The following is a 12104-nucleotide window of genomic DNA, read 5'->3' as shown; positions in this document are numbered from 1 at the left end:
TATATCTAAAAAACTCAAGAAGATTTCAAAGTCTTCTACAGCATAATTATTACGATTGATTATTAACTTATTACTGACATTATTCAGGACTGAAGATCGATTGGCATGATGTTGACAACACTGTAGGAACTAACTAGTAGTTAGTTTTATTTTTCATAGATTATTCGTTCCTTGAATATCTGAGTAACTAACTTTCGAAAATTACTCAATGAATCATTGTTAAAAGGATAATTTTACATCGAATGATGAAAACATTTGGTTTATTATTAGTTCAAAGCTGTATGCACTTCACAACAGATTAGCGCTTTCTGTGGGACCTTTAATTATTAAATATGAGTATTTTGGATGAAACTTTCTCTTTCTTCAACGATAGTGTTTTTTTGTATAGGGTCTGATTGTGAAATTTTGATACGATTTTGTCGAGTCGGCTTTCGGAGTACTCCTACGGAGCCTCCAGAAGCCCAGAGGGAGCCGAAGAGTCCTAGCTAATCAGAGCATGATGGAGCATTCTAGAATTCCAACGTGGCGTGCTACTATTGGTCAGTAGCATAATACGTCGTTAACGGATTAGCCGAAATATGATGTCGATTTAACAAACGTTAACATCTAAAAATACCCATGTTTTCTGTACAAAAACGAACCTTGGCGTAAAGTGTCTCTCTCATACGTTGCGTCTTCTTTCTGGTGTTCAGGTCACTGTATAGTTCTAGCGTGAGGGTTATCAGAATAGCTTAGGAACGAATATAGCGTCCAGTCAGCAAGACTTAACAGATTTGTAGATGAACAGTTATATGAGTATCCCAGAAATATTTGTGTTTAACGTAAACTCATGTATTTCTTCAAATCTCATTTATCAATATACAATCTTCCTATCAACCGAAGGAAACATAAGCAGTCATATATGTACACATCATAGCGGAAATTTAATTGCTAATGATATGAGCTCTATGAAACTAACAATCTGGACAATGATTTACATAACACGCTATTTGTTATATGAAATCAATATAGCTTTTTATAAAACCGAAAAATATCGATGGGTTCAATGTGAAATACACAGAATAGTGTCTCATGAATTGAATAAAAATAATTTAACTGACTTTTTAATCAGATGTTTATCATATCGTTTTTAATCTATAAAACAATCACGGATATTTATTTCAATAAAAGTGTGATGACAATTTGTGTTTCGTTTAAATGTTAGTTATTAACACATTTGACAGATTGAAATCATGAGTCAATTGAAGCTAGACCACCATGGAAAATCTGGATGGCCGTTTCATCATTTTGTAGGACTCATCAGCAGTGCGCATCTGCGATCCCGCACCCCGTGGGATCCGAACCCAGGACCTACTGGTTTCGCGCCGGACGCTTAACCAACTGGACCACTGAGTCGGCATCCAATGGATGTTAATGTCTAACTTCAACCAATCCACAAAGTTGCGCCACTGTACATCATTGTCTTCAATGAGCTGATATCTCACAATAGACCTGGTTGAACTCCACTGGTAACGGCTTCCTACTAGAACTCCAGGAATATCTCTCAAAGTCAGTCACTAGTGAGCAGATGATTATTATCAGAAGGGGTTTGTGGAGATTTTAGAAATTTCATAGATTGACTCATAATTTCAATCTGTGAAATTTCTAAGATCTCCAGAAACCCCTTCTGATATTAACACATTTGTTTAGAAACATGAATAAACTATTTACGGGACTAAAATCAGTAAATAAAGAGTGATGTTGTCACCACATTAAGTGTTCAGACTTAACAATAATTGGCGTCTTGGTTGAAGTGATCTTATATAGTAATCAGTTTACATATGCTGTAGGTTTGTCTTTGAAGTCACAACAGAGGGAAATATAAACATGGATTATTATTCTTTATTTTATTAAACAACTTACAAAATCCTATGTTGTTACCTTGTCAAACTGACCTATTTATTTATTTTCTACACGGTAATTAGTGTTTTTAAATCATTCCATATGCCTTGAACAAGAGACTAAACTAGAAATAATTGTTAAGTGACTATGTGATGAGACGCTTATCTTCAAACGATTTTGAGTTTTTGTTAAAAATAACAATATGTGCGGAAACATTGAAACTTTGTGAGCATGGAATTACTATGCATGATTGTATTACATGTGTATTCTTTATTTTACCAGGTGTCTCACATAATATGGAAGGTAATTGTAGCCTATAAATGTGTAAGCTCAAGAGGAGACTATTTATAGCCCGAGAGGAAGATGCTGGCTAAACAATGTTCCTTTATTGAACTATTCAGCTCAGAAAATGTAAAATCATCAAAAAGACATAGAAATTTGGCTACTTTTTCATTAGAAAAATATGAAAATAAGAGACTTTTCTTACATAATGGCTTTCGATATGCTTCATTAACAATGACGCAAGATCATATTTATTTATGACAGTTGTTGTATCCCGATAGGAATAATGAATGGTAATTTTTGGGATCCATTTATGGACCAATATTATGAGTATGTTTTTATCGTGTAATTGTTAAATAACTAAACTATTCATATTCATCTCCCTCTTATTATGAGCTTTATTTTGATCTATGAACTAGTATTATACGATTTACCATTCATGAACAATTCCCTGTTTGTTAATCGCTACCTCCTTCATTCACAGCCGCATCTGGCTAATTCTTGTACAAATGTTGTTTCATATTTCATTGGTACGTTGTGGTCGGTTTGATTGGTATATAAACTCAGTATGTTTGAAATATAATGATTCATATCTCAGAGGCTGAGACTTGTGTTCTGGGCTTGGTTGGTTAGGCTAGGCAGAAAGCAGGACGAATCAGGACTCTAGGTCGTTCTTACGTGTTTTACACGTCTTTGGTCCGATCGATAAATTGCTGCCGTCTAATCTGCAGTCCACAGTTACAACAACAGTGCACTCATCAAACAAACTCAACATTTCTAAGTTTATAAGTCAATCATAATCATTACGTACATAGGTCAAATAGATGTTCATCTAAAATGTACCAACTAACAAATAAAAAACATATTCTACTTGGTGTTAGTAACATTTCCTTTAGCAATAACCTTTTTATTTGCTAATACATATATATGTATAATCATATATCAAGTGTTAAATATTTCATCTACATTTCCATTAATAAATTTCCATTAATAAACTATTTGTATTTCCAAATCATTTCTCCCCTTTTGCTATGGTTTGTTTACTTCTATGTTGATTTTGGGGGGTTTTGTTATACTACGGTAAATACCACAAAAAAAACACTATTGTGCATATACACTGAAATTCTAAATTGAATGGTTTTCCATCAAATTGATTATGTTCACTAACTGAACAACTACTGAATTCACCCTGAAAGGAATGCAAAGGATACCTAAAAATAATCTTTTCCACATTTAATAGGTCAATATACAATTGAAAAGATACCTTATAAAAAACATTCTAAATACCATACATCGTTTGTATGGAACAAATTGATTAACGAAGATATTATATTAGAAGGAAGAAATATAAATGGTTACCTCAGTTTATTATGTTTCAAACCATATTAAGATCAATGAAAAGTATTCAGCAACATTAGAATTAGTATTAATAAGTCTTTTGATAAAAATGTTTCTCTTTATGGTTTTAAAATGTCTCATCTGACTAATTCGAAATAAAAATCAATGGTTAAGATCATGGGTCAGTTGAAGCTAGACCACCATGGAAAACCTGGAAGCACTGGACGGCCGTTTCGTCCCATTGTGGGACTCCTCAGCAGTGCCCATCCACGACTTCGCCCCCTGCGAGATTCGAACCCAGGACCTATCAGTCTCGCGTGCGAGCGCTTTACCACTAGACCACTGAGTTGGCCGACATCCAACGGTGTTAATATCTAACAAATATTTACTTACCGATCAGCTACAGATTTTGTGAAATTTCTTTCCAATGTGCCAATAAGTATTGGGAATTTTTGTAAATAGTCTAAATATCGGGTATAAATTGGATAGTCCGAATCAAAAACCACATAAGTCTCATCAAAATAGGCACCTAACAAGCCTGACCAATCGTAAGCATTTCCATTGATATTTAAATCACCAAGCTTAGATTTTTGTGACCATTTTGACGGAGTTGTACGTCGATAAATCTAAGAGTAAAAACAGAATTTAAGGAAAAATAACGGAATATATTGTCCAATTTACTCAATGACGGAAATAATCTTTTGTAGGTTTTCAAAATCATTTAGTAACTAATGTATATGCACTTGGATCTAAGAGCTAGCAATTCGATAACATAGGTAGTCTGATAGTAAATATCTTAGTTTCCCTTCTAAACGTATTACCAAAGCGAACTCTGAGTAGATGTGAAGCTTCCAAACTTTTATCATCCAGTATGATCTCATCAAACAATATTAAGTCAACATTAGTATTCTGTGAAATACTTTAGTTAGAGGAATATTATTGTAACTAGGGTCTTTGTTCACGACCAATATTTGTAATTGATGAATATAATAGATTATATTATAACATGCTTATTGATTTTATTTCCTCCGGAGAACTTTTGCTAGATTGTCTAGAAACTGGTCTAATGGTACTGTTCAATGAATGGAAGTGAAGTAATTCTTCTAGGTAGTTGTTAGTTTGCAAAAGGGAAAGACAAATATGTGAACAACATTTTGTAAGAACATAACAGGTGTTTGGTTATTAATTTTTTTCTCATGGTGTCTTAATGCAGTCAGATTATTCTGTTACATTTGAAAGTGTATCGAGTTCAATTATTTTGTGATACTCGACATGTATTGTATGTAATAAAGCAAATTATTTGATTAAGAAAAAATCTATTTTGAATGGTACATAGCGAAAAGTCATAGTATTTCTCTTATAACCAAATTCAAGTTAGATTTTAGCCAAATTTCTGTTGTTTTGTCTATCGTAGGGCTTCTTTTACTTTTCATTGTCTAACTTGATCCATTCTTCTAGAGATCTATTTGACGTTTTTTTTCGATTTTCACACTTCAAACGGTATTAGATTTTTCTGTTTCACTTCTTGTATTGTAAACTGTCTTTCTCACTGCAGTGATGTAGAATACGCCAACTTGTGTGATGCTTATTTGTCCCAAGTCATCCGTCGCCTATGTGTATCTGAGTGGTGTTCTTCATGGATGTACGGGGGTGGAACTTATTGACTTACTAACACCGGTTACTCCTTATGGAGGAGCACAGGCAGGCCACCAGCATTCCCTATCCAACTCTTTCCTGAGAAATCCTTTCCAATCCTTTCCAAATTCTATTCATTCTTTTGATATCTGCTTTAAATTCCCCATACGGTGTATTCTTTGATGTTCATCTCTTCCGTTTTCCTTCAGGATTCCAAGTTAGCGCTTGCTTCGTGATGCAGTTTGATGATTTCCTCATTTATGTTTTATCCATTCCAGAATCTCTTCAACTAGGAGCCCGTTTGTTCTCTCCTACAGTAGACTGTTGATGGTACCCGGTCAACAGAAATTGGGTATCTTTCGTATACAATTGTTTTAAAATATCTGTACATTTTCGATTATGGTTGTGATAGTTCTCCAAGTTTTATCTCCATACAATAGAATTAACTGTCTTTGAGTTTGTATTGAAGATTCTGACTTCGTTATTGATTGATAGTTGTTTTGAGATCCATATGTCCTTCAACCGTAGGAATGTGGCCATAGCTTTGTCAATCTCCGCCTTCAAATCTGCATCAGATCCTCCATGTTTATCAGCGATGCTGTCGAGGTACGTGAGTGCTTCCATCTCTTCCAGAGTTTATTCATCAAGTATGTTCTTTGTGTTGTATTTGAGAATCTTGATTCTTTCCTTGTGCAGGTTGAGCCCCACTGCTGCAGTCTTCTGCTACACTGGTTGTATAGACCTGAATTTGTTGATGTGTATGGGATAGAACGGCCAGGTCATCTGCGAAGTCCAAATCTTCTAATTGTTTCCAAGATGTCTACTGTATTCTGCGCTTTCTCTCAGATGTCGAGGTTTTCATAATCCAGTCGATCATCAGATGAAAGAGGTAGGGAGAGAGTAAGCAGCCTTGTCTGACTCCGGTCCTCAATTGCAATTCATCCATCACCTGTCCTCCATGCACCACCTAGCACTGTAATCCGTCGTATGAATTCCGGATGATTTTGGCAATCTTCTCATCTATATGATAGTATCGAATAAGGTTACATAAAGTCCTCACTGTCCACACCGTCAAATGCTTCTCATAGTCAATGAAGTTGATGTATAGTGATGAGTTTCATTCAATTCATTGCTCAACAATTATTCGTAGTGTCGTGATTTGGTCTGTACACGACTGATGTTTACGAACTCCGGTGTGTTGATCTGGATCTTGGGCGTCTACTTGATCTTTCATCCGGTTGAGAAACACTCTGTCGAAAACCTTTCCTGATACTGACAGTAGTGTGATGCCCCTGGCTTCTGTAGTTCTCACATCTGCTCAGATCTCCTTTCTTTGGTATCTTGATGAGGTATCATTCTTTCCAGTTCATCGCCACTTGTTCTTCCTCCTAGATCTTCTTGAATAGAACGTGGAATATGTTTACATTTTTTTCTATGTCCGACTTGAATGCTTCAGTTGGTATTCTGTCAGGTCCTTCTGCTTTCTCACTCTTTATTTGTCTGATGACCATCCTGATTTGTTTAATCGTTGGTTGATTGATATCCATAGGAAGGTCTATGTGTACGGCTTCGATGTCCAGGTGATTCGATCAAGGTGATTTATTCAAGAGATCTTCGAACTGTTCCACTGATCTGTTCCTCTGTCCTTGAATCTCACTGATCGTCTTGCCTTCTTTTTCCTTGACATGTGAATTCATGAGCAATTCGCGATTATTGATTGTAGCTACAAACAGAACTGATCTTCATTGTCGTCATTGCTATAACTGGTGGGTGCATTACATTGGGTAAAACTCATTGTAATTGCCTCTGTCTTTGTTTTGAGTGGTGCTTTGATGATCTTAGATCCATGAGATTCCCATCCTATAAGTGCATTTCGTGCTTCTTTGGACAGCATCAGAGAAACTCTTCGAGTCTGTGGAGCATTTTCCTCTTCGTGACCGGTGTACTGCAGCATCTCTGCCCTACCTAACCTTTTCTGTCCATCTTAGGTTAAATGAGTTTCGCTGATTGCGAATGCTGCCAAGCTTTATCTCCTCATTTCGTTAGCTATTCGACTGGTCCTTCCAGTCTCCTAGATTGTCCGGATGTTCCACTTACGTATAAAAGTTTTTGCCCTAGTTGTTAGAAGGGGCTTTTATCCTGAGGCATCATAATACTCTCTTCAACTCAAAGGAGAGAGTTTAAGTGGTTTAATTTGTTTATTCTGGTCGGTGTTTTTTTAGCAAGATGCGGTTATGGAACTCACACTCAACCCTCCTCCTTTACCCGGGTTTGGGACCGGTAATAGCCCTAGAAGAGCTACAGACAGAATTTTAGTATTAGCTCATTATATATATATATCAATAAAGTATGTTTGAAATTGGTTGAAAATATTGCATTTCATTATTATACAACGTTTTAATATATAAGTTATTCTTAAATTACATAGTTAAATTTGACGTAATATATAGATTAGATCATATTTGGACAGGTATCATATAACTTGATAGAAATAAACATTTATTGTCATTATTTTAAAAAAAGATCATAAATCAGACAAATATGTTCCTCATCTATGTAATATACACCTACCTTTTCAGTTGAATATCGTTCTTTTTTTATCTTAACAAATATGCATAATTTTAATTTCAATGGTTGAGATCATGAGTTAACTGAAGCTAGATAACTATGGGAAACCTGGAAGAACCGGACGGCCGTTTAATCATATTGTGGGACTCCTCAGCAGTGTGCATCCACGACTTCGCCCCCTGCGAGATTCGAACCCAGGACCTATCAGTCTCGCGTGCGAGCGCTTCACCACTAGACCACTGAGTTGTCCGACATCCAACGGTGTTAATGCCTAACTTCGACCAATCCACGAAATTGAGAGATACAATGTCTTCAGTGAGTTACTATCTCACAACAGATCTGGTTGACTCATGATCTCAACTATTGAGATTACTATAATATCCACAAAACCTTTCTGATATGAAACACATCATTTTAGTTAATTGTTTAGAGTTTATTGTGTAAACATTTAATATTTTCTGGTGTAATACTTTGAAATCAACTTGATAACATGAGTTCATTCTTCTTATTCTTCTTCTTTATAATTATTTATGTCGACTAGTATAACATAATAAAAAGTATATCAAACCATATTACATCACAAGTTAGAAGAATTTTATGTAACTACTGAAACGCTGAAGTTGATTACTCATTTTCATTATTAAATCCGAATCACTTGATTGGAGGACGAACTAATACTCATAAGATTTTATCTAAAAGAATTCACGAGTACGTACGAAGTAATATGTGAGTTAATAACGCTAGATTACCCGACAGTTTCACATGCAGATATATTATGAGCCTAGATAATTTAGTAGATCCATTTACACTACGCAAGATACTCAACAACTATTGGCCGGATACCATCAGCAACAACCTCCTCTGGGAGAGAACAAACCAGCTTCTAGCTGAAGAGGAAATTAGGAAAAGACGATGGAAATGAATAGGACATACATTACGCATATCGTCAAACTGCATCACGAGACAAGCCCTAACTTGGAATCCTGAAGGGAAGCGGAAAAGAGGAAGGTCAAAGAACACATTACGTCGGAAAATAGAAAGAGATATGAAAAGGATGAATAACAACTGTGAGGAGCTGGAAAGGATTGCCCAGGGCAGGGTTGTATAAAGAATACTGGTGAGCGGCCTATGCTCCTTCACGAGGAGTAACAGGCGTAAGTAAGTAAGTAAGTAAGTAAGTAAGTAAGTAAGTAAGTAAGTAAGTAAGTAAGTAAGTAAGTAAGTAAGTAATTTATATTTTGTGTAATAAGTACATAAAAGGAACAACAAATTAATTATTTCAATTTAAAAAAAAGAAGTGACTTGTTCTTAATCACAATTTTCACTTCCATTCGGTTTACTGTTACTTTCGACCCTGTTTTCATTACATTTTCTGACCTATAACTGTTCTAATGATTCTTCATTTTTTCTTATCATCTTTGATTTTTATTGTACGAAGGTTCACACTGTTTATCTTTGTCAAGTTTCAATTTCCACTTTATTTTTACTGTCAGAATTAGGGTTATTATTACTTAACACTATGGAATTTTATTTACATAATTAATGTGTATATGGGAACTTTAGAGGCTACGAAATAAGAAAATGAATTCATTTCTTGTGAAATGTTGTTAGACAGATGTCAATGAATGATACTAGTACAATATCGCTAAATGACTCTTGTTAGAAATGTAAATCACTAGATGTAAGGTCTTAAGCTTAACCATTCACTTAGGCTCAATATCTACTATGGGTGTGGATACATATTGCTGAGCATTCCTGTACTAAATTGAAACAGCTATCGATTGTTTCTTGGTCTTCAATCGTTGTCTAACTGAGGATAGTCTGTGATGTCAAACTAAGGAAGTAACTCCATCCTATACAGTTTATTGTTATTGATTTTTAAAAAAGATTGTTACGAATGGGGCTAATTCTATCTTATATAAAGAATGGAAATCTCAATATATAAGAATATCTTTACAAAATTAGACTAACATGTTACATACCTTTTGTAACTCACTAGTTACTAGTTTGAGATCATTTGTAAATATTCTTGTTCGTTCTTTGTACTCTTCATTTCCATATGGGATACCAGCGTCTCTAGCTAATACTTCTAGCACACCACTCACATATGTTTTAATCTTGAATAAAGAAACATATAGGAAAAATATATATGTAAAGTACATTTCACAATACTATACTATTGAAATTTAGTATGAATGTCAATGTTTGTGAAATTCAATGAATTCACTGTGATTTTATGCTTTTCTGTTCAGTTAAGCAGAATGCAATACTCACAATTGATTGATCACTGGGTGGTGATCAATGTCATGTGTGTCTAGTCCTTATTAGTGCAGATCGAATGCATGACATTGATCACCACCCAGTGATCAGTCAATTGTGATTACATCTCAGTCCGACAGGAGGTTAGTCGCGGCTCGGATAGGTCAGTGGTAACGTCTCTGACTGTGAAGCTGGGTGACACGAGATCGATTCGGCCAGGGAGCACCAGTTCCCTCAAGATTAAAGGTACACCATGCTGACGAGTGCCAAGTAGCACGAAGTCCGGGTCCAGGGTTTCTTGTTGACTACCTCCAACCACCATCTAAACAATATAATACTTTATTCAAAGTATTAGCATAGTTTATATTATCAAATTAACTATCAGTGAAAAAAAACAAACAGTAATCTCAATGATGGATAAAACTAATGGATTTTGAAACTAAAGCTCTAATGACTTTTCGATGGATTATGACTGATATTTCTAGAATATTAGCAAATAATAATGTTATATCAGTATAATGGTTGTGGAGATTGTTACGTTTTTGATTGAGATCATGAACCGATTGGTGTTAGACCACCATTGAAAACCTGGAAACACTGAACGGCCGTTTCGTCCTATTGTGGGGCTCCTCAACAGTGCGCACCCACGATCCCGCTCACGGGATTCGAACCGAGGGCTTTCAGTCTCGCGCGCGAACGCCTAACCTACTGAACCACTGAGCCGGCATCCAATGGTGTTATAACAAGAATAAGAAAAAGATTTATGATTAATTTTGAAAGATAAATTAGGAAGCAAACATTCATTTTGAACAAGAATAAAAATTGGATTGATTTCAATTACCAAGGTAATTAAATGGTGGCTCTTTTTGAATACAGAGTTAAGATTATGAGTTGTGCTATGTGAATTTTCATTAGGCAAGATTATTGTTACTTACCAATGATTTAATTTTATTTAAACAGTGTTACTTGTTCATCAGGTAGCGTTCTATGAAACTGTACAATGTGTTTTGTCCCCTAAAGCCAAAATTCATTGATACATTTTTAGTATGTTGTTATCCATCTATTTGCTTTACTACTGATGAAAGATCTTGGCTTTTATCACTCTTTTCTTATTTCTTTGTCACTAGGGAACAGTTGTTTCTATAATACTGTTCCTCACTTTTCTGTTAATGAATGGATAAGTCATTTTAGAATCATATTGTAGATTACTTTACCTCAAATTTGTTTGATCTTTTCAATGAAGAAAAGTCATTAAAAACAACATTAGAACATGGGCTCAAACAACATCTGACAGGAAGTAATCTCTTTCATTCAAATAGAAAAATTGCTTCTATCTATAAAAAATGTGTATTTAAAAGTTGACAATAAGATATATCAAGTTTAGTGATTATTTAATTATGAGTAGTTAGTATTGTGTAATTTTTAAACAGCTTCATAGATACGCTGATCACTAAAAAAATATCAGGCTTAACACTATAAATGTGCCATTCACTTTTATGGCGGAGGGGGAGGCTTTATGTATCTAGACTGTATATGTTATTTTATCCTTATCATATATATTTTACTTGATCGATATTGGTTGGTAACATCAACAACAACAACAACAACAAAACTTTTTTTTTTGTATTCAACATTCGATATGATTTGAAGACATTTATTTTTTACAAAATAAAACGGAAGTTACTTCCAATGGTTACCATACTTTTTAAATTTCTGTTTCTTTACTGGTTTCAAAAAAGAAAAACATTTTATGAAATAAATAAAAAAAGGAGAAGAAATGGTTTTCAAGTTTTGAATATTCGGATATATCAGTCATCTAATCCGTTACAGGCTTTATCATTAAAAACGTTTTTGTTTTGGAACCTTCTATAAGTAGTATTGTGGTGCGTGCTACTTATATTGATATCAGTAGTATACAACGTGAGTTGACGAACGTAATGTCTGGCAGCAAAAGATGGGAGAAGATCAAGAAAGGAAGCGCAAAAACACAATGCAATTTGTAAGAAACCGCATGAACAATGAAATGTGAGATAATGGATTGATGATTACAACAAGAACAGTCCGGTTTGATATGATGGATTAATATTTTGCAAAATAACGATTCACTATATGGTTTTCTATTTTAACAAGTAACTGTACTT

At 34.7% G+C, this 12104-nt stretch overlaps 1 protein-coding gene across 3 annotated transcripts in view; it reads right to left on the bottom strand.

The window, feature by feature from the left end:
• The window catches only part of MS3_00005944 (uncharacterized protein), a gene marked incomplete at its 5' end in the record, with an annotated part of 67380 nt that overhangs the window by 28458 nt on the left and 26818 nt on the right, over window positions 1-12104 (bottom strand). For all 3 annotated transcript variants that reach the window (XM_051214037.1, XM_051214036.1, XM_012939349.3), the window contains 2 exons: window positions 3895-4127; window positions 9687-9821. In XM_051214037.1, coding sequence (XP_051070065.1) covers window positions 3895-4127; window positions 9687-9821 — 368 coding nt within the window. The remainder of the gene's footprint in view (window positions 1-3894; window positions 4128-9686; window positions 9822-12104) is intronic.

Source organism: Schistosoma haematobium, chromosome 3 (genome assembly GCF_000699445.3).
Source record: "Schistosoma haematobium chromosome 3, whole genome shotgun sequence".
In the NCBI taxonomy this organism is placed as follows: Eukaryota; Metazoa; Platyhelminthes; class Trematoda; order Strigeidida; family Schistosomatidae; genus Schistosoma; species Schistosoma haematobium.
This window is presented reverse-complemented; position numbering and strand designations above follow the sequence as displayed.